The 23,436-nt window shown below is 40.1% G+C and overlaps 1 protein-coding gene across 2 annotated transcripts; it reads right to left on the bottom strand.

Annotated features, from left to right (window-relative positions):
- Window positions 1-11,935: 11,935 nt before the first annotated feature.
- HESX1 (HESX homeobox 1) lies at window positions 11,936-18,938 on the bottom strand. 2 transcript variants are annotated; one of them, XM_042454792.1, is made up of 5 exons: window positions 18,904-18,938; window positions 15,910-16,031; window positions 15,509-15,702; window positions 15,046-15,147; window positions 11,936-12,114 (listed from the first exon to the last, which is right to left on the bottom strand). In XM_042454792.1, the coding sequence occupies exons 1-5, from the start codon at window positions 18,936-18,938 to the stop codon at window positions 12,016-12,018; spliced, it is 552 nt and encodes a 183-aa protein (XP_042310726.1). In that variant the 3' UTR covers window positions 11,936-12,015. The 2 variants fall into 2 exon arrangements, with proteins under 2 accessions (XP_042310726.1, XP_042310725.1); XM_042454791.1 differs by lacking the exon at window positions 18,904-18,938 and having other exon boundaries at window positions 15,910-16,099.
- Window positions 18,939-23,436: the final 4,498 nt, after the last annotated feature.

Below are 23,436 nucleotides of genomic sequence, written 5' to 3'. Positions count from 1 at the left end.
AGTCTTAATCAAGCTGGGCAGGAGAAGAAATTAGTCTTATAAATCTTGAACATATTAATCAGCAGCTGGATTTCAAAATAGTCTAGCATGTCAAAACCCTGGAGAAATGCAATGTAGTGGCTAAGTCTGGAAACACAGACTCACATTGCTTCTTAGACTTAGTTACCACAAACAGTAGTTGAGGAGGTATACTGTACCTGTATATGGATCTCCTTGAACTGCTGGTAAAGACTATCAAGAAGAAGTTACAGCCTAGCTTTTTCATTTTCTCCATGCACCTTCTGGAGAAACACATATCCTCAAATGCAAAATGTGTGTGTGTGTGCGCGCGCGCATGTGAATTAATGAATTTCATAGGGTTTTCTTAGGTAAGGAATACTCAGATGTGGTTTTGCCAGTTCCTTCCTCTTAAATATAGCCTACAGCGCCAGGTATTTGTTTGTCGTCTTCCAACCAAATACTAACAGGCTGATCTTGATTAGCTTCCAAGATCAGATGAGATCTAGTGCCTTTAGGGTGTTTGTTGATGATGATGATGATGATGATGTGTGCCTTCAAGTCATTCAGAGTTATGGCGACCCTAAGGTGACCCTATTGTGGGATTTCCATGTGACTCAGTGAACCCTGATCTACAAAGTGTGAGTCCTCAAACCATTCTACCAGGCTGGCTATCTTTTAGGATATTTAGGCAAGGCAAAGTAATACAGTCCACAGTCTTTTCTTAAATCCCATATATGCATATATATAGTGTATACTTTCATTTTAAATATTAATTGTAGAGAAAGTATAATCAGTAACAAAACACCCCTAAATGTATGCAAATAGTAGGAGTATCCTAAGACACAGCTTAAACATCATATTTATTTAACCTAATAAGGTTGTGATAAAATTTATACTGCAACATGGAGTCAGATATAGTAAACAAAATACATTGCACTAGAAGAGACTGAAAATGTGTAAAAAGAGAAAATAGTATTCTCTAGTATTCTCTATGTCCCAGTCAGCAGCTTTGATGGCAGATGGCATTTCTCCCCTCAGTCAACGTCTTGAGGCAGTAATGGACAGAATGAGGAAAAACAAACTCAAGCTGAATCCAGACAAAATGGAGGTACTTACACTGGGGGCCCTCAAACCAGGTATTGGGCTGCAATCTCCAGTCCTGAATGGGGTCACGCTCTCCATAAAGGACTGTGTTCCCAGTCTGGGGGTGCTCCTAGATCCATCGCTTCACATAATGAACCAAGTTAATGCGACTATCAGGAGTGCCTGTTATCAGCTTCGGCTGATACACCAGCTGCGCCCTTTCCTGGAAGTAAAGGACCTAGAAACTGTAGTACATGAACTGGTAACTTCACGACTCAATTTTTATAATGTGCTCTACATGGGGCTACCCTTGTGCCTAGTCCGGAAACTTCAACTAGTGCAAAATATGACAGCCAGGCTGGTCTCCAGAATAACTAGAAGTGACCGAATAACACCTGTTCTAAAATTTCTTCACTGGCTGCCTATCAGTTTCCAGGCACAGTACAAGGTGTTGGTTATCACCTTTAAAGCCCTACATGGCTTGGGTCCAACCTATTTGAGGGATTGCCTACTTCCATATAATCCGCTACGCACATGCAGGTCATCTGGGAGGAATCTGTTGCAGCCTTTAAAAACCAGATTAACTGCTACCTCCCAGAGAGCCTTCTCTGCAATTGCTCCCACACTATGGAACGGCCTGCCGGACAAGATCAAATTGCCAGACAGCTTCAAAAAAAGCTGTTAAGATGGCTCTCTTCTGGCAGGCCTTTCCTGAATAGAGGTACCTGGCCAAGGAATGATTGCCCCTCACATCATGTGTTAGCCCACCACTCTGCCCTCATTATATTTTTATTGTTATACTTTTTTAATTAAAAGATATTTTAATCTCTAATTTTAATTGTATTATGTTTAATTCTGTTTTAAGGGGGGAATCTGAGATATAATACTGAATGTGGATATTTTAATATGTTGTGAGCCACTTTGATTGTCTCGTCACAGAAAAGTGGGATAAAAACAAAAGTTCTATTTATTTAGTACATATCAGTAAAAGTGTAGAATAAGCTGGAAAAATATGGGCTAAATACCAATTTATTAATTGATAATCATACAATATACCGTTAAAAACTGGCAATTAGTTGAAGGTATCTGATTCTGACCAAATCAGATGTGACCCAGATGATAAAATATCTCTTAGGCAACACATCAGCAAAGGGCAATCTTGACTGCTGGCAGAAGCCAGACAGCATAATCTGGGTATCATGAAAGTACAAACAAATTGCTAGTTATTTAATTTGTTACTTATATTGCATTTTTACTGATAGACAGAGGGAGAAATGCTTGAGAGATTTTCTGCCCCTGCCAAAAGAAACTTAGTTGAATTTGGTTACTATGCACCTTCATTTGGGAGTATGATTGGGTGCCATTTGCAGTTCTACCTCAAGCAGAAAAATGTCCTGGGTTGGCCTTGATAACAACCCTTATCTAAGGAGACTAGACAAAGCAGACAGGATGGTTCCAAATAGCACAATGGAACTGACTGGAGACACACTATAAGGAAATTAAACATGACCAGGATTCAAAATTACCCTAGACAATTAGCTGAGTCAAAACTAACAAAATGAATTTCAAGAGGGAGAAATGGAAGATACTACACTTAGGGGGGAGATAATGAAATGCACAGATATAGGATGGGTGACATGTGGCTTAACAACAATGCCTGTTAAAGGGATGTAATAGTAAACCAAAAGCTGAACGTGACTCAGCAGTGTGATACAGCAACTTAAAAAGTCAATATGTTTCTAGACTGCATCAATAGGAATATGGTGTCAAGATCGAGTACTGAACAGAACCAGTTCTGGGGACCACAATTCAAGAAGGATCTTGACAAGCTGGAATGTGTCCAGAGGAGGATGACCAAAATAGTGAAAGATATGGATGGAAGCCAGGCCCTATGAGGAGCAGCTTAAGGAGGTGGGTATGTTTAGCTGTGGGAAGAAAAGGTTAAGAGGTGACATAATAATATAATATAATAATGTTTTATTTATAGACCGCTATTCTGCAATGATCATAGCGGTGTACAGTAAAAGTTGCAATACAAAATTAGCCCTTACCCACCCCCTCACTCCCTCCAGGCTGGATGATGACAGTTGGCCGTGGAGGGAGGGCTCTGTCTCTTCAGGGCAGGCCCGATGGTGTTGGACCCGCCCCCTCACTCCCTCCAGGCTGGATGATGATAGCCATATGTAAATATTTGAAGAGCTGCTATATTGAGGATGGAGAGCCAGTGTACGTAGTGGTTTGAATGCTGGACTATGTCTCTGGAGACAGGGTTCAAATCACTGCTTGGGCATGGGAACCCACTGGGTGACCTTGGGCATGCATGGCACATGCTTTCAGCCCCAGGAAAGGCAATGGCAAACCTCCTCTGAACAAATCTTGCCAAGAAAACACTAGGATGGGTTCACCTTAGGGTTTGCATAAGTCAGAAATGACTTGAAAGGCAGACAACAAAACCAACAAATTGAGGATTGGAGCAAGCTTGTTTTCTGTTGCTCCAGAGACTAGGATATGGAGCAGTAGATTCAAACTACAGGGGGGGAAATCCCTCCAGAACTTTAGGAAGAATTTATGTTGGTAAGAACTGTTTGACAGTGGAATACACTGTCTTGGAGTATAGTGAAGTCTCCTTCTTTGGAGGTGTTTAAAGAGAAGCAGGATGGCCATATTTCAGGTGTGCTTTGATTATGTATTCCTGCATAGCAAAGGATTGGACTGGATGGTCTTTGTGGTCTCTTTCAATTCTATGATTAAGGTCTAGCATTTTTTGCATGCTAGAACTGAATGTGCAAAACCAACAGTTGATAGGACGCAGTGTGAGTTTCTCTGTGTTTGTGCAAGGAGACAACTCCTTTCACTCTGATGCTGGGTCCTGCCTGTGACTTGTACCGAGCTGTGCTTTCTCCTTGTAAAATAGCAAGTGAATAGGCCCACAGTTATATGTTGCGTTTCGGTCGACACTCCTCCAGTATCTCACTGCCAAGAGCCAGTGCCCTGCCGCCACACAGATTAGGAGGAATTCAATTTACTGCATTTTGTAATCTTGCCAAGCATAGTGATTTGTTTTCTATTATTCAGAGGTCATTCTACACAGGGTGAAAATAGAATGCAAACTTTATGCCAGCTAAGCTGTGCTCAATACTTTTTAAAAGTTAATGTGAAAATTACTTTGGTTCTGCTGGGAATCTATTTTAGCTGTCATAGCCCATTCACAATTTTAAAGGAAGAAAGAAAGGAAGACTCCACTTGCCTCATCTCTGCATGTTTTGCCTTTGTGCCACTTCTGTCATCACTGGTTAGAAAGTGCAAAGTGCTCATTAAGGGTTATAGTCCAATCACAACTATGTTTACTCATAAATCCATCCTATTGAATTCCAAGTAAGTGTATGAATCTCGTTTCATCTTCCAGCAAAGTTGAGTTAAGTCTGCTGGTATGTTATATTGATTTTCCAATCAGTCCATTATTGACCACCAATTACACATTGTACCTCTGTCCAGTATGTGAAATTTTTCAATTTGGCTATTATTCCCCCCAAACATGAAAAAACAACAACCTAGAAAAATATTTCATCAGTTTCTAAACTTTTTGTCAGAAGTCAATAATTCTTTAGACACTCTACAGCTTAGACTTTAGAGGAACTGATCCAATTATAAAATAATCAGTTTGAGTAAATGCAAAAAAGCAAATAAGATTAACAAGACAATGATGAAGGAAATTGAGTTAATCCACTGAATAATAACATCATGGTCCACTACTGATTTCCTGAATGCTCCTGAGTTGGTAATTATTAGTGTCACAAAGACTGCAAATTAGTGGCATTGAATGACACAAGTATTGAATGAGAAGGCTGTCCCATCATTCAACATTGAGCAAAATGAGGGTATTTGCAAATGATGTTTTTGTTCAGTTTGTCTTATGTCAACATCAGTAAAATAAACATGTGAATTCCTTGTTAAGTGTCACATCTCCTGGTATTAGACCGGCCACTTAAAAGTGTTTTAAATATTTTGCATTTTTAAAAAAGAGACATCTGATTCAGACACTGTTTAACATGGAACCCTAGTTTACAAACTGACTGCAAAATCCACTATTATAGGATGATGATTGAAAGTTATTCCATGCCTCTGTATTCACTAATAACAAGAGGCTGAACTTCCCATTAAATTCACCACTAAACTGTTTTGTATGGCATCTTTTTGAGTGAGCTCACAGAACAAATTAATGCTGGGGAAACTCTTGTTCGATGTCTTGGGATGCTTTCACACTACACAATTATCACAGGATGATTCCACTTTAGCTGCCATAGCACAGGAAATCAACATAGTAAAAGATTTCTTCTATCTTGGATCAAACATTGATCAGAGGAAATCAGAAGACCAGTAATGGCAAGGGCAGCTATGAAAGAACTATACAAGATCTTAAAGTGTAAAGATGTACAACTGAGCATTAAAGTTAGAATATTCCAAGCCATGGTATTCCTCATCATCATGTAGGGAACTGAGAACTGCACAGTGAAGAAAGCATATAGGAAGAAAATCAACTCATTTGGTGCTGGAGAAGAGTGCATGCACAACCAAGAAGACAAACAAATGGGTCCTAGAACAGTTCAAGCTTGAAATCGCCTTGGAAGATGAGTAAGTTGAGGCTCTCTTACTTTGGCCACATCATGAGAAGGCATGACTTAAAAAAACAATAATGCTAGGAAAAGTGGAGAGATGTAGAAAGAGAAGAAGACTGCATGCCAGATGGATAGGCTCAGTCAGAGGTCACAGGCCTGAATCTACAAGACCTAAGCAGAGCAATGGAGGATAGTGGGGCCTGGAGGTGTCTCATCCATAGGACTGCCATGCCTCAGGGCCAACTCAGGGACAGTTAACAACAAAGAACTCTTATCTGTGAATTGTAAATGTCCCTCCCTAAACTGCTATCACAAAATTTCACATTATGTTGCCATGACAGTTAAAGTGGACTCATAGCAGTGTATAAATGTGTACTGTGAAAAGGCCTTTTGTACTATTTTGTTCTTTCAGAGTTTTATCTTGCTTGTTACATTATTTAACTGTGACACAAAGCTTCCCAGGGAAGGTCTATCATTCAGGGGTTTGGGGATTATGTTTTGAAAAACCATCTCCTCCCATACAAATTTCTGCACTTATTATAATCTTGAGAGACCTTCTTGTATGTCTCAACAGTCCCAGAAATACAACTAGTGGGGACTGGGGAAAGGACATTTTCAGTGGCTGCACCTACAAGATGGAGTTCCCATCCAAGGTGAAACTATTCCATTGTTGGTCATATTTTAGAGTCTGATAAAGAGCTTTAAAAAAGAATCTTAAAAAAGCATTGGGCAAGTGATTGTAATTTGATGTTTGGATCTCCATTTAGACAGACAGACAGACATGTAGGGGTTATAGTGATGTTATTTTCTGCTACTGTCTGATGTTTTGTTATATCTTTATTTTATATCTTGCTTTTCATCTAGTGTGGGACCTAAGACAGCTCCCAACATAGATTCAAACAAAATACAACCCAATTGAGCAAACCTTATCATGAAGAACTGTCAACATATGTGAAAATACCTACTTTTAAAAACAGCACTATTTTAAAACAAGATTTAAAAATGTATAACATAACAATAAGGATAAAAGTACAGCATACCTTACTAAAACTGTCATCTTCCGGACTATGAGGGAGTTGACCAGGCAGCCCAGCTCCATCAGGGCTAGCCTGGAAGAAGAGACACCTCCCTCCATAACTGTCATCTGGCTTTTGAGAGAGTTGACCAGACAGACCCAGCTCCATCAGGGCTAGCCTGGAAGAAGAGACCTCTCCCTCCATAACTGTCATCTTCCGGCCTGCTAGGGAGTTGACCAGGCAGCCCAGCTCCATCAGGGCTAGCCTGGAAGAAGAGACCCCTCCTTCCATAATTGTCAACTTCTGGCTTTTGAGGGAGTTGACCAGGCAGACCCAGCTCCATCAGGGCTAGCCTGGAAGAAGAGACCTCTCCCTCCATAACTGTCATCTTCCGGCCTATGAGGGAGTTGACCAGGCAGCCCAGCTCCATCAGGGCTAGCCTGGAAGAAGAGACGTCCAGAATTGTCAACTCTGGCTTTGAGGGAGTTGACCAGGCAGACCCAGCTCCATCAGGGCGACCTGGAAGAAGAGATCCCTCCTTCCATAATGTCAACTTCTGGCTTTGGAGGGAGTTGACCAGCAGGACCCAGCTCCATCAGGGCTAGCCTGGAAGAAGAGACCCCCTCCTTCCATAATTGTCAACTTCTGGCTTTTGAGGGAGTTGACCAGGCAGACCCAGCTCCATCAGGGCTAGCCTGGAAGAAGAGGCTCCTCCCTCCATAACTGTCATCTTCCGGCCTATGAGGGAGTTGGCCAGGCAGACCCAGCTCCATCAGGGCTAGCCTGGAAGAAGAGACTCCTCCCGCCATAACTGTCATCTTCCTGCCTATGAGGGAGTTGACCAGGCAGCCCAGCTCCATCAGGGCTAGCATGGAAGAAGAGACTCCTCCCTCCATAACTGCAATCTTCTGGCTTTTGAGGGAGTTGACCAGGCAGCCCAGCTCCATCAAGGCTAGCCTGGAAGAAGAGACCCCTCCCTCCATAACTGTCATCTTCCAGCCTGTGAGGGAGTTGACCAAGCAGCCCAGCTCCATCAGGGCTAGCCTGGAAGAAGAGGCTCCTCCCTCCATAACTGTCATCTTCCGGCCTATGAGGGAGTTGACTAGGCAGACCCAGCTCCATCAGGGCTAGCCTGGAAGAAGAGACTCTTCCCTCCATAACTGTCATCTTCCGGCCTATGAGGGAGTTGACCAGGCTGGCCCAGCTCCATCAGAGCTAGCCTGGAAGAAGAGGCTCCTCCCTCCATAACTGTCATCTTCCAGCCTGTGAGGGAGTTGACCAGGCCAGCCCAGCTCCATTAGGGCTAGCCTGAAGAAGAAGAGCCCTCCCTCCGGTCCATCTGCCTTGGTCCAGGCCTCAGAGGGAGAGAAGAATGCTGGACCTGATCCCCTCCCCCCCTCACCATTCCCTTCTCCTTTTGTGTCGTGTCTTTTTAGATTGTAAGCCTGAGGGCAGGGAACCGTCTATTATCCCCTCTGTTGTAAACCACCCGGATTCCCAGTGATTGGGCGGTATATAAAAAAATCCTATTATTATTATTATTATTATTATTATTATTATTATTATTATTATTAAAAGACCCTTCCACAGCAACCAGTTAATAGCTGTAACCCAGTTTAAATAGAAAGGTCTTTGCCCACTGATGGAAGGAGAAAAGAGGGGGCCAGCTCAGTCTCCCTTAGGAGGGGATTACACAGCTTGGGGACAGTCACAGAGAAGGTCCTCTCACATGTCTTCACCAAACATACCTGTGTTGGTGGCAGGAACTAAGAGTCAGCTCTCACCTGAGGATCTCAAAACTCGAGGGGGCTCATAGATAGGGTTTTTCCAACAGTGTAGAGATCCAAGCTATATAGCACTTTATAAGGCATAACCAGCACTTTGGTATAACATTTTCAATAATTTGTAAATGTGACTGGTGTTGTTATGGCATTTCTTAGTTCCCTTGCAGTTCTTCAAGAAAAGGCAGGAAGGACATAAAATAAAATTTTAAAATACATTTCCTATCGTAATATAAACTCATGCATTCCACTGAGAGCAACTTGGGCTTCATCTACAGGTATATCTGTATTGACAGTGGTACTCCAAGCTTATACAAATGTTCATAGAAATCAATGGGGTTTAAATCCAAGTTGTGAGGGGGTTCAGAAATCATGTCCAGGTTTACAGATAAAGTCCATGATGCACAGTGGTGGAGGAGATAAAATGACTGAGTGTCTCTATTCATTCATTGGTCCTTTCACCCACCCTATTAGAAAAACTGGTCCTTCTGGGATACTCTATAGAGTGCTACAGGTGAAGTAAGAACTCTGTGGTAGAAGTGTATTCAAATCAGTTTGACACAGATCTGTTGTGCCAAGAAGGGATTCATTATGAATAATAATTGACTCACAAACAAGGGCTTATTTATTTGAAAGATAAGGTAAACAGAAAAGGTAAGGAGAACAGGTATTCTATTTTATTAGAGTGCACAGACACAAGCAAGAAGGTAAACAGGTCCAAAAAGATACGTGAATAACTTCCGTCCCTTTGACTGCGTTAAAGGGGCACCGAGATTTGCTTTGAACTACTTGCTCACATAAATGAATTCAAAGATATAGCCCTGTTAGTCTGTAGAATAGCACATAGAGAGATCTTGTAGCACCTTTGAGACTAAAAGAAAGAAATTGGCAGTATGAGCTTTCGTAGACTTCAGTCTACTTCCTCTGCATCTGAGGAAGTAGATTGAAGTCTATGAAAGCTCATGTTACCAATTTCTTTCTTTCAGTTAGTCTCAAAGGTGCTACAATATCTCTCTACATACACACATAAATGAATTAGCTTAGATTCTAGCTACAAGGTGGGAATTTGTTATGTGTTACAATACTATAGGTATAGGACCACAGCCTTCACAATATCTTAAACTCCACCATTTTAAAGGTCCAAACCTGCTTCTTCATACTCTGATAGGTATTTTTTTTTAAAGACAAAACCCTCTCTTTTAACTAAATCATTGATTCAGCTAGATTAGACTGGCCATCCCATTGGTATTTGACTTTCTGCTTACGTATCTTAGTTTTTACTACCATAAGTCATGGAAAGAACAGGGCACATGTGACATATTCATTTTGACTTGAATAACAATAAAACCAAACAGAACTTAAGGCCTTTTATGCCGTTCTGCTCACTGTTACTGGATGCTCAAATACCAATGAAAACTGAGGTTTAAGCACCACAATTATATCTGTTGCAGCTCTTGCTTCTTTTCAGTCACTGGAAGTTTCTGTATTTTCTCCAAGAATAAAGAATGACTGCATAGTGCTGCTGTGTTCTGCCAGTGTGAGAATGAATCTACACAGTAGAAATAATGCAGTTTGAGACCACTTTAACTGCTGTAGTCCCAGGCTATGGAATCCTGAGGTTTGTAATTTTACAGGGTCTTTAGCCTTTTCTGCCAAAGACTGCTGGTGCCTCACAAAACTACAAATCCCAGGATTCTGTAGGATGGCATGGCATTTAAAAGTGGCCTCAAATTGCACTATTTCTACTGTGTTGATGCATCCTGAAAGAGTAAATAGTACTACTGTAGTTGTAGTAGTTTCAAACTGGCATGGGTTAGTTGGTGCATACAAACACTGAGCACAACAAGGTTGGTTCTGTATTAAGTACAAGATAATCCCAGAACAGTGGCAATAAGAGTAAATCTCTGGGGTATACAAAACAGATCTGAAGGGCCAGTTCAGAACTTCTACAGAGGCTGGGTGGCTGTTGCTGAGAATTGCTTCTGCCTAGACAGCACTCTTTCTTTGCTACAGTTTATAAGTTTCACACAGGAATCCTGTCAGAGCTGACAGGTACCTAATTGCAAATACTAGGTTATTTGTGATCAGTTCCTCAATCCAGCAAGGAAATCATAACTAAAATTGTATTATGAATACAATTTATCGAAGAAAAATCACTCCCTCAGTGCTTAAATGGTAATGATTTTGTCAGTTTAGTGTGGTTTCACTAAATGATGGCAGAGGAATATGGTCTGAGGGGGTAGTCACACTGCAGCATTAAAGTGGTTTGACACCACTTTAACTTCCATGACTCTATCTTACATAGAATCATAGAATCATAGAGTTGGAAGAGACCGCAAGGGCCATCCAGTTCAACCCCCTGCCATGCAGGAAATCCAAATCAAAGCATCCCCCAACAGATGGCCAGCCCGCTCTTGTTTAAAGACCTCCAAAAGGAAGGAGACGCCACTACACTCCGAGGGAGTTTGTTCCACTGTCAAACAGCACTGACTGTCAGGACGTTCCTCTTAATGTTGAGGTGGAAACTCTTTTCCTGTAGCTTGCATCCATTGTTCCGGGTCCTGTTCTCTGGAGCAGCAGAAAACAAGTTTGCTCCCTCCTCAATATGACATCCTTTCAAATATTTAAACAGAGCTATCATATCACCTCTTAATCTTCTCTTCTCCAGGAATAGATCCATAATCCTGGAATTGGTGGGGTATTCAGCCCGGTCTGTCAACTCTGGTGCCTCACCAAACTACAAATCCCAGGATAATGTAGGATATAGTAATGGCAGTTAAAATTGTTTCAAACTGTTTTAAATCTGCAGTGTGGCTACTCCTGAAACACCCGTTTCCTGTGCCCAATGCTGCTGTCTGTTGTGGGTGTTGAGATTGTGACAAGGTGGGTAAGAAGAGAGGACTTCTTAAAAATCAAACGCCAGTGGTAGCATTCATGGATATTTTTTTTAAAATAACTCAAAATACACATTTTTGTTACTGTTGAGGAATATATAAGCAAGGAGTTATTTCTGAAAAATTGTTAACTGTGGTGTTATTTAACAAGCACTTTTGTTGGACCTTGAAGCTATAATATGAATTAATCAATAATTAATAATAATTAATTAATTAATACTTAGAAGTAACTCTTCAAATCCCCTGGATTCCATAATAAGAACTGATACACCATTCCTTGGAGACCAGTGGCACAGGTGTAGAGACAATTTATAGAAGTTCATATAAAGTTGCACTAATCTATGTAAAGCCGCTATGATTCTTGAGCCAGTTAATTGCAAAAGGAATATGTATTTCTTCTTCTTCCTGAAAATTCCAGCTTGGTAGGGAAATAGTTGTCTTGTTATTAATAAGAATCATGCTACAGTGGTATTTGTACTTTATTTTGCACAGGAAAATTATTACATTATTTCAAAACAATTTGAATAATATCACAGCACATTTTTAATCTGGTAATTATTCTGATTACCATACACATCCATTACAGACCAAGCATAATTATGTACAAGAGTTCTTTGTATTTTTCCTATTTTACCATGTTTTGAGAGAAAGTATTTTTCACCATTAGAAATTGAGATTCTCTATGGGATCGCTTCAGCTTTGCTCGCCGATTCTGGAACCAAATCTAAAATTTAAAGTTGTAACAACAGAAAAAAACATAATGACATATTATTTCTCAGTGTGAAATTATTTCTCAGTGTAAAGTACGGCTGCTAGGTGAAATAGGTGACAGGGCCCCTGTCCTGTGGCTATGTAAAAGAGGGTATTTCAGCAAGTGTTTCTTGCATGACAAATGCCACCTGCTAAAATGTCCTCTCTTAGCCACAAAAGGTACAGGGGCCCTGTCCCTTATTTCATCTAAAAACCTAGTGCAGTGATTCTCAAATGGTGGGGTGCAAGAGTTGCTCAAAGGAAGCCTCCTCCTCCTCCCCCCCCAAAATTACACTTACCTTGCGTTAAATATTGAATTTATTTAAATAAAACTGTTCTAATTTGAATATTATTTCCTTATAAAATGTTAAAATACAATATGCATGAATGTGCATGAAGACACACTAAATAAACAAAATGTTTTCATTCATATCCTATATCGAACAGGGGGCATGATGTCCCATGTAGAAGTAAAAGAGTGGGGGGGGGGCTCATAAGGGTAAGAAGTTTGAGTACCACTAACCTAGTGTTCAGACATATGCATGTTATGTTGCCTTATACTGAGTCAAACCATTGGTCCTTCTAGCACATTAGTAGATGCACCAACTGGCAACAGCTTTCAAGATTCTTGAGGCTAAAGTACACACTGCTTTACATGTGTAGCATGCAGCTGAGTTTCATTTTCTTTTGTTGTGTGTGTGTCTGCTGTGTGTCTTTGAGTCATTTTTTACTTATGGCAACTGTAATCGCAAATCTATCGCGTTGTTGTTGTTTTGGCAGAATTTGTTCAAAGGGTCTTTGTTCCTCCCTTCCTCTGAAGCTGAGAGAGCATGACTAATTTAAAGCCATCAAATAGATTTCCATAGCTGAGTAGATATTCAGACACTGGTCTCCCAATGTCCTAGACCAGTACTCAAATCAATTACTGTTGTTGTTGTTGTTGTTTGCCTTCAAGTCATTTTCAGTTTATGGCAATCTTCAGTGAATCTATCATAGCATTTCCTGGGGCAGAGAGGGGAATTGAACATTGATCTGATCTCCAGAATTAAGTTCAGTGCACAAACCTCAAAACCATGATGGCCTTCTTACACCCAAGTCAACATGCACAAATCACTGTGTATGTGTGTATAAGCATGTGCCTTCAGGTCACGTGTCATCTTATGGTGACCCCATTAATTTCATAGTTTTTTCTTCGGTAAGGAAAAACTCACAGATGGGTTTTTTGCCAGTTCCTTTATCTACACATGTAGGAAAGGCTTAAATCCTTCCTCTGCCATTTCCCCTCTCCCTATGTGGGGAACAAAAATTAAAATCAAACTCAATAGGTACCCCAAGAGGTTTTTTTTAAAAATTAAACTTACAAGTATGTATGGGGTAGGCCCTAATTACCCTAAAGGCATCAGATCCCATCTAATCTTGGAAGCTAAGCAGGGTCAGCCTTGGTTAGTATTTCAATGGAAGATTACAAACAAATACCAGGTGTTGGAGGCTATATTTCAGAAGAAGGAACTGGCAAAACCAACTGTGAGAATTCCTTGCCTAAGAAAACCCTATGAATTTCATGGGGTCGCTATAAGTCAACAGATAACTTGAAGGCACATGTGATATTTAAGAATAAAAGTCTTCCTCAGTTATGCTCCAGACCTGAAACATTCATATCTGCATAAGTTCTACTTCTGAGCCACTACCACATCTGGATTCTAAATTAAAATTTGTGAGTTTCATCATTAAAAATGGGAAGCTCCCCCCCCCCCATAAGATGGACATTCAAGCATAGGATAATTAGCGCCTACCTGGATTTGGTAACTGTCTCTGTAAGATTACATTGTATTTTCTCTGAAACCTCTAATCCAGACCTGCCTAGACTTCTGGGGACAGAAAAGACTAGCTCTGGACACCTGATCATGTACTAAAATTCACAGAGACATACTAACATAGACTGCTGTGGAACCTAGCAAGTGAAAATGTTTAGCAGAACTTGGAAAAGTTACCTTTATTATTTATTTATTTATTTATTTATTTTAAACAACAACCCTCATAAATCCTCTGGTCACCGTAGCCATATGGCAACATGAGGAGATCAGATCTGGGCTATAAAAATATTGTATAATGTATACTGAATAAACTAAAACATGAATTCAGTTAGCTTGACTTGAGCATAAATAAAAAGAGTACGTTGTAGTAGGCTCAAAGTTCGATTTCAAATACAGATACAAATTCAGAGTTGGCCAATATTCTCATATAGATAAATTGACTTTCACTATTTTGGAAATGCATAATTTTTTTAATTACATTTTTTTCTGAATAGAGGCTTGAAAAGGTACAGGAAACCCACCACAGAGCAGTGTGACAGACCTTATTTTGAAACAAGAATGCTCAGGAGGTAACATTTCAGTTTTGCTAATATGAATGCTAGATGCAAGTCCTTAACTTTATCCTCCTAGACTACAATCCTAAATGCACCTGTGTGTATGTGCCTTCAAGTCTCCTAGGGACTTCTGCAGACCTCCAAGAATTTCATGAGGTTTTCTTAACTTCTGAGTAAACCCTATTAATTTATAAATAATTCTAAATAATGTATATAGGTTTCTTAACTCATGAGGGAAAAAAATATAGTTTTCTGGTATGCAAAGAATGCACTTGTTTCATAATATGTATACATTCAATTAGTATGCATTAAATTATGCAAATCTATAGGATTCAGGGACTAAAGTGAGAGGGAGAATTTCTCCAATTTTCCTCCTATAAAACCTTCTGAACTCAGTCACATATATAACTACACCAGTAAAAGTTTTATTCTTAAACATTGGCAAAGCATTATTATTTCTATCCTGTGTGACCTCTGGCAAGCAGACATCCTATTAATCATGACAGATATACACAAATAACTATTTTAAAATGTTACCTGGATCCTGTCTTCAGCTAAATCTAGTTTTTGAGCTAGTTCTTCTCTAACATCAATGCCAGGATAAGAGTTCACTCTAAAAACATTTTCCAGTACTTCAATCTAAGTAGAACAAACAGAACCTCTATTATTTACTTATTTTCACTGCAAGTATGTGCAGACATAACATGCACAGACAAATTGGTTCAAACAAAGTTTGAACTTCCTGATAAAAATCTAGGCCAGATCTCAATCTCAAATACATCAGGTGAGTAGAAATCAGTTAAATTGTTTTAGACAAACAACCATGCTGAATATACCATTTGTAGATCTTTTAATGCAGTGAACATGCAATTGTAAAAGGATTTTTGTGAAACAAGATACTTCTGGATTCTTACCAACAAATGCCCTTTTACTAAACAATGTGCTAAGCAAAACATTCATTCTTAGTTTTATGAATAGGTTAAATGTATTAAATCCCTACCTGGTTTCGAGTGAATGCGGTCCTCAGCCTCCTACCTCTGTACCAGCTTAATTCCCTTTTGTATGAAAGCTTTTCATTGACTGCAAAGTAGTTTTCACATTTGAGAACTCTTTCTTCTTCCTCTGGATAGCTTCTTGCATTAAACAAAGGAATCGCATAGGCAATGGAAGGTAGACAAGGGTTGCAATCTGCTCCTGAGAAATCATAATGCAATATTTTAATGTGGCATCTGGTTAAATTTTGGGTAATACCTTTTAAAAGCGAAGAGAGACAAACCTGAAGGATAGCCGCCAGATATTTTCTTTACAATTCAAATAACAGATGCACAGTATTTGTAATCACACCAGTGAAAACAAGATTTTCAAAGTTTATTGAACAGAGAACTGAAGCTTCAATCTTACCGAAATCATTGCATTTATCCACCCATGGCCTGTGGGGCTTTGCAGCTGGAGTGCCATCTTTCTTCCGCTCTATCCCCAAAATGCTTTCAATGGAAAATGAACATGGTGGGTTTTTATTTTCCCCAAGACTGGGTTTATTCTGATGATTATGAGCAGCTGTGTTATGAGGGCATAGTGATCTGCCTGCCATCCCTGTGTCCTCAGCCTAGGTACCAAGCACCCCATAGTTCAGGTTTTTCTTGCAAGTCTTCCTTATAGCTTTGTTGACTAGGGGGTTGGATTTGCCAGGCAACGTCATTAATTAAAATCTTTTATTAGAAAGTTTTAGCATGTCAATGAAGATTCTCCCACCAAGAGGCACTAGAGTTAATTGTTTATTTGTTTGCAAGTAATTAGCAACTAATGGTGACACCAGGGGGGGCACCAAGAGGGACAAAAAGTGTTATCTCCGCTAACCAGAACATCAGACTTAACTTTCTCAAAAGAACCAGTGCACAAATATAACACTTCTTTTATTTAAAACCATTAATGTATAAAATCAGGGTGTTTTTTTCTCCAAAAGAAATAAAAAATACTCCAATGGACTCCACTTACCTAAACATAACAGCATGATAGGAAACCAGTCAAGTAATAAGTAATCTCATTTAAGTGAATTTTCTTCCAATGAAATTTAAAAAATAATCTCTTAATGCTATTAGGGTAATCCTGATGAAAAAGCTTCTGTTTTTTCACATGCATATGTAATAGTGAACATGGTCAATAAAATAACAATGGCGTTTGGCATAAGGCACACTGCAGTGGGTTGGCAATGTTGTCAGAGCTCTGTGTAATTGTCTTCCAAGTGTTTGGATTACAGAACAGTTGAACCAAGTATTCTGAAAAGGTAGAAATTTGTTTGCTCCCCCCACCTCCCACCCATACACACTTGCATTATTTGAATGCAGCTTTTGAATATGCTGACAGTCTCAGAGGAGCCCAGCAAATACTTTGGAGAACAGTCCCATGGAAATGAATAAGAAAAGATCCTTCAATTTCAACAAAGCAGGATTGTACTCTTGAGCTGACGATACTTAAAGAGGCTATTCCAGGGGCAGCCAAGTTGACCATTACACACAATCCAAGCTCTAAAAGACGTGCTGGTGATACCTTTAGTAGCCCCCCCCACACACACACAAAATATGCCTGCTTTTGAAGACCATTGGCTTCATATGGGAACACAAAAGTGACATGGATAGAATCAGAGGTCTGCAGGTTTGCCTCTTGTGATGTTACAGAGAGCGTTCATGCAGGCAGAAAGCTCAGGTCCGCTCTCCCCCAGCCCTCCAAAAGGAATGACAGACAAGCAATAAGGACAAGGACTGTAAAAGAAGGCCATAAATTTCCCATCACAGCTATAATGTATCTTCCCTTGGCATGAGTTCTGTTCTGACCCTGTCCATTATGAAGCCTAAAGCCCCTATGCAGAATTCAGTGATCCTTTCAGGAACAGCTCATGCTGTAAAGTTTTGAAATAAATTCAGGTGTGGCAGAGAAGCATACCAATGGACGCCAATTTAGATTGCTTTACATTGTTCTTGATAATATTGATCACAATCTATTTTACTGTAGGTGTCACAGTGATTGGATCTTATTATCTATCATAACAGGGCAGCTTTTACCACCCAGAGTTTATGTTCTAAAGCATATAGGTTTGAATTCTGTTAGTGTTCTCAGGCAGAGTAGACCCATCCAGCAAGTGGATGGCCATCTGTCAGGGATGCTTTGATTTGGATTTCCTGCATGGCAGGGGGTTGGACTGGATGGCCCTAGTGGTCTCTTCCAACTCTACGATTCTATGATTCTATGAAGTGCTGAATGGTGAGTCAACATTTACAGAAATCCCATTAAGCCAACTGGTCTCCTCCAAATGGGATTACCAATAGAATTCAGGCTAGTGAAGAAATGTAAAGTACAGTGTTACACAAAATCTCAACTGTGTTCATTCATAAAGTTTAGTTCATGTTTTCAACATTTTCCAAGCATGAACAGAATATTAAAATTGTGTCTCCTGTCCCCTCATTGCCCTGTTCTGGAAGACTTTAACTATGGGGTCAAGCAGACCAGCAGCTTGGAGCAGCCTCTGGCCACTCCAGCCCTGGTCACTCCTCGTTTGGCATTGGATTGCAGCAACCAGACTCTACAGTCCTGAGGCTGACCACCACCACTGTCTGCAACAGACCGCTGGCAAGAAGCACTTTTTTTGCACTCCTGTTGCGGCTGGGTTTGGGACACATTAGGTGGACACAGCATAGCTTCAGCCCAATCCAGGGGCATGCATCGTTTGAATGCCATGCCATCAAATCAGTCAAAAGGCTGTGCTTTTAGCCCGTCTGTTTCAGGTCTATGTGCAGTTCTACTGTTGAGTTCTTTCTTTAGCATACCCTCCACTATTTCATAGATGGAAACTTGGGACACACATGACCAAGCAGCACCCAGAGAATGGTCAGGATGACAAGTTATTTAATCAATCATTCTCCAATAACATTACCTGAAGAACAATCTTGTAGAATTTAAAGACTAGGCAAATTTGTGCTATTAAACCTAATAGCCAGAAGAACTCTGAACTAAAACCAAGACATTGTGAGGGGGAAATGCAAGAAGACACTGTTGGCTCCCAAAAAGGAAGAAAAGCCTAATTAGAGGATAGATTAAACTCTTCAAACAATGAAGGAGAGTTGAGAAGCCAAAGTAAAGGGTAACACAAATAGTCAGAATCCTAAATGCACCTGTTCAGTGACTTGTGCATAGGGACAAAGAAGATTCTTATAATAACCAATACAAAGAGATGGATGAAGACCAGAAAAAGAAGACATCTCTTACGCAAGATCTGAGAAGGGAAATTGAGACCAAGGGTGCGGACACAATGGAACACATTGTATGATAAAGCAAAAACAAAAAGGTGATGGAAGCAATACACAGAAGAACCATAGAAAAAAGAGAAAAAGATGTCATTCAATTAAGGAAGAACCTTTTATCAGGGCCAATTCCATTCTTACTTGAAGCTAATTCCTCACAATGCCATGTGTGTGGAGCTCTGATGTGCAATGTGCCAGGGCTGGGGCAGAGATCAATTGTGTGTTTAATAGTGATTGAGGAAAGGGGGCCCTTGCATAGGAAGGAGGTTGGGCAAAGTGCTCCAATCTCCCCCACACAAAGCTCTGTTCAGTTGATAGCAGCACTTCCTGCTGCTTGCCATTCTAGATCTGTCTGGAGACAGTGGGCAATGGACTTAGGAAAGATTTTGCACCAAAGAGTAGTCTCAGCTATGCACAACAAATCAAATGACACCTGCCTCACCACCCAGGTCCTAACGAAAATCATGTATGTTTTTTTTCCTCATTATGATGTTTAGTTTGTGAAGAAACACCGATGCTCAATGTTTAAAGGATTTTGATTCTGCTCTGTTGTTGCTCTTGGTGAGATGTTTTAGTCTACACTGACCTCTAGACTGTACTTTAAAAAAAATCATTTCCAAGCTATGGTCACCATACAGTTGGTGCAATTGAATGGCAGAGTGGGAATATCCCTTCATCTCAAATCCTGATTGTCTTCTGTTGATTTTCTCTCTCCACCTTTTGATTTATGGATTTCTCTTGCACAGTCTCCTTGATATTTGGCAAACTGATGAGTGCACTTCCAACAACAACCTCTTCCATGTGTATTAGTAATCAGTCTCCATGTCCCCCAAACCTAAATGCTAGAAGGTGGAGAGCATCTGGATAAAAATGAAGGGGGAGGGAAACAACAGGGACATTATTGTGGGAGTCTGCTACAGACCCCCAAGTCAGACTGAAGAATGGGATGATGCCTTTTTAGAATAGATGACCACACACTCATAAAGAAGAGATGTTGTAGTGGTGGTGACTTCAACTATCCTGATATTTGCTGGAAGTCAAACTCAGTCAAAACTTTAAGGTTTAGCAAATTGAAGACAATTTCATTGTCCAAAAGGTGGAAGAGGCAACAAGAGGATCAGCTATTTTAGATCTGATCTTAAGCAACAGGAGTGACCTGGTAAAGGGTGCAAGTGGTAGATCCTTAGGTGGGAGTGATTGGGTTCTTTTGGAGTTTGTTATACAGTGGAAATGAGAAGCCAGGCATAGTCAGACATGCATTCTAGACTTTAGGAGAGCTGATTTCAGTAAACTTAAAGGAAATATGTAGTCTGATCCCATGGTCAGGAATACTAAAAGAGAAGGGAGTTCAGGACAGATGGGAGTTTCTCAAAAAGATGCTGAAGGCACAATCTCAAACTGTTCCAATGAGGAGGAAAAGTGGGAGGCATTTCAAGAAACCAGATGGATGACTAAAGAACTTTCAACTAAGCTAAGTTTTAAATGGGGCATGTATGAGAAATGGAAGCGGGGGATCACCAAAGAAGAATTCAAACAAATAGTGAGCATGTGTAGCAGTAAAGTCAGAAAAACTAAAGCGCAGAATGAGCTCAGAACAATAAAAAGAGCTTTTGGGGGTATGTTTGCAGCAAAAAAGAGAAGGAAATGGTAGGGCCACTACGTGGAGAAGATGGCAAAATGCTAACAGGACAGAGAAAAGGCAGAACTACTCAACATCTTCTTTGCCTCAGTCTTCTCACAAAAAGAAAAGAGTGCTCAGCCTAGGGAAAATGGAGCAGAGGACAGAATAGGGGAAATCCAGCACAGAATAAGTAAAGAGGTAGTACAGGAATACCTGGTTAATCTAAATTAATTTAAATCTACAGTACCAGATGAACTACATCCAAGGGTACTAAAAGCACTGGCAAATGTAATCTCAGAGCCATTGGCAATAATCTTTGAGAACTCCTGGAGAACAGGAGAAGTCCCAGCAGACTGGAGGAGGGCAAACATTGTCCTCATCTTCAAAAAGTGGGGAAAAAGAGGATCCCAACAATTATCGTCCAGTTAGTCTGACATCTATACCAGGAAAGATTCTAGAGCAGATCATTAAACAGAGAGACTGTGAACATTTAGATGGGAATGCCATAATCACAAAAAATCAACATGGGTTTCAGAGAAAGAAGTCATGCCAGACTAATCTGATTTTTTAAAAATAAAATTATCAGTTTGGTAGATGCAAGGGACACTGTGGATATAGCATATCTTGATTTCAGTAAGGCCTTTGACAAGATCCCCATGACATTCTTGCAAACAAGCTTGTAAAATGTGGGCTAGACAATGGAACTGTTACATGTATTTGCAATTGGTTGACCGGCCAAACCCAAAGGATCCTCAACAGTGGCTCCTTTTCATCCTGGAGAGAAGTGACCAGTGGGGTCCCACAGGGCTCTGTCCTGGGCCCAGTGCTATTCAACATCTTCACCAATGATTTAGCCGGATGAACAGAGAGCACGCTTATCAGATTTGCAGCTGACACCAAATTAGGAGGAATAGCTAATACTCCAGAGGACAGGATCAAAATTCAAAATGACCTGAATAGACTAGAAAGCTGGGCCAAAGCTAACAAAATAAAATTCAACACAGAGAAATGTAAGGTATTGCACTTAGGGCAGAAAAATAAAATGCACAGATATAGGATGGGAGACATCTGGCTTAACAAGACTATGTGTAAAAGGGATCTAGGAGTCCTAGTAGCTAAAAAGGCCAATGCTATTCTAGGCTGCATCAATAGAAGTGTCTAAATCAAGGAAAGTAACAGTGCCACTCTATTCTGCCTTGGTCAGGCCTCACCTGGAATACTGTGTTCAGTTCTGGACACCACAGTTCAAAAAGGATGTTGAAAAGCTGGAGCATGTCCAGAGGAGGGCAACCAAAATTGTGAAAGGTCTGGAAACCGTGCCTTATGAGGAGAGACTTAGGAAGCTGGGTATGCTACCCTGGAGAAGAAAAGGTGATATAATAGCCTTGTTTAAAAATTTGGAAAAAAATGTCATATTGACAATGGAGCAAGCTTGTTTTCTACTGTTCCAGAGAATAGGACCCAGAGCAATAGGTTCAAACTACGGAAAAAGAGATTCCACCTAAACATTAGGAGGAACTTCCTGACAGTAAGAGCTGTTTGACAATGGAGCACACTCCCTCGGAGAGTGGGCTTTGATTGTGAATTCCTGCATGGCAGTGGGATGGACTGGATGGCCCTTGTCTCTTCCAATTCTATGATTCTAAATGCAGACCTTGCTGCTATATCATTTTTAGAAGTTCATTTTCCCTACTCAAAACTAGCAGGCTCCTATTTCCTGTTTGTAACACTGAACACATACTTGAAACTTAATCTGAGGCTCTGAAACATGATTACTGTACTTTTATATGAAGTACTAAAGACTTTTTGTGTCTCTCTGTGTAGTTGCAAACATCACTATTGTCAAGCTGTGGATGAACATCACTCTCCTGGTAAAACTGTTGGTTTAAAGGGAAAAATTCCAAATTTGTGTTTAGACATCTGATAAAATGTAACAGAAATAACATATTAACAGTGCACAGATTAAAAAATTGCATTTGTTATAAGTATTTTCAATTTATTATTTAAATTGTTGCTAATTGTGTCATTCTGTACAGAACACTGAACAACCGCTCCATAATGCTGCCATCTAGTGTTCATAATCTTGATTAAATGTATCAAATATTTTATTAAGGACAGAGTACATCCTGGGCTAAATTAAAAAAAAACCAACAGTTTCTTTATTTTCTATTTAAAATAAATTAAACTTTTAACTAAAATATTAGACGGCAGTAAAATTACAATGAAATTATTTTAAAGTTAATAAACTAACTGTATTGCTTAAGGACTGTTTTGTGGGAATCATTTTTGTGGGGAAATTAGGGGGAAAATTCTGTAAGGTGCTTTCTTTACACAATAGATAGTGGTTCCCAAATTTTGGTCCTCTGGGTGTTTTGGAATTCAACTCCCAGAAGCCCCAGCCAGCTTGGCCAACTGTCAGGAATTCTGGAAGCTGAAGTCCAAAACACCTGGGGGACCAAAGTTTAAGAATCACTGCAATAATAACATTCTATAGACAAAATTGCTTTTTTTCTTTATATTGCTAAGATTAGACCTTTTCTTTCAGTTTCTACTGCTATGACTCTGGACGGTTCACGCCCTGGTTATCTCTCACCTTGACTACTGCAACCTTCTTTTAACAGGGCTTCCTTTGTCCCATGTTGGTCCTTAGGTTTCCATCCAACACTCCGCTGCAAGGACTATCTTTTTGGCCCAGCATTTTGACCATATCACCTTGCTGTAGACATTTCTCCATTGGCTCCCTGTTCTTTTCAGGATTCAGTACAAGCTTCTTCTTTTAACCTTCAAAGCTCTGCACAGATTGCTCCCCCCTCCAAAAAAAATTTGTCAGCTCTTATTTCTAACTATAGTTCTGTTTGACTTTTGTGATCCATGCACTTGGGGCTCCTGACACGGCCAAGGGTTTCTTCTTCCCAGAACGGATTTGTGCTTTCTCTCTTGACGCATCTTATTCCTGGAACCACTTATGGACTATACTTCCCTAGTTAATTTTAAGTCCAAACTAAAGATTAA

The sequence above is a fragment of the Sceloporus undulatus genome, chromosome 2, assembly GCF_019175285.1.
Source record: "Sceloporus undulatus isolate JIND9_A2432 ecotype Alabama chromosome 2, SceUnd_v1.1, whole genome shotgun sequence".
NCBI classification, from domain to species: Eukaryota; Metazoa; Chordata; class Lepidosauria; order Squamata; family Phrynosomatidae; genus Sceloporus; species Sceloporus undulatus.
This window is presented reverse-complemented; position numbering and strand designations above follow the sequence as displayed.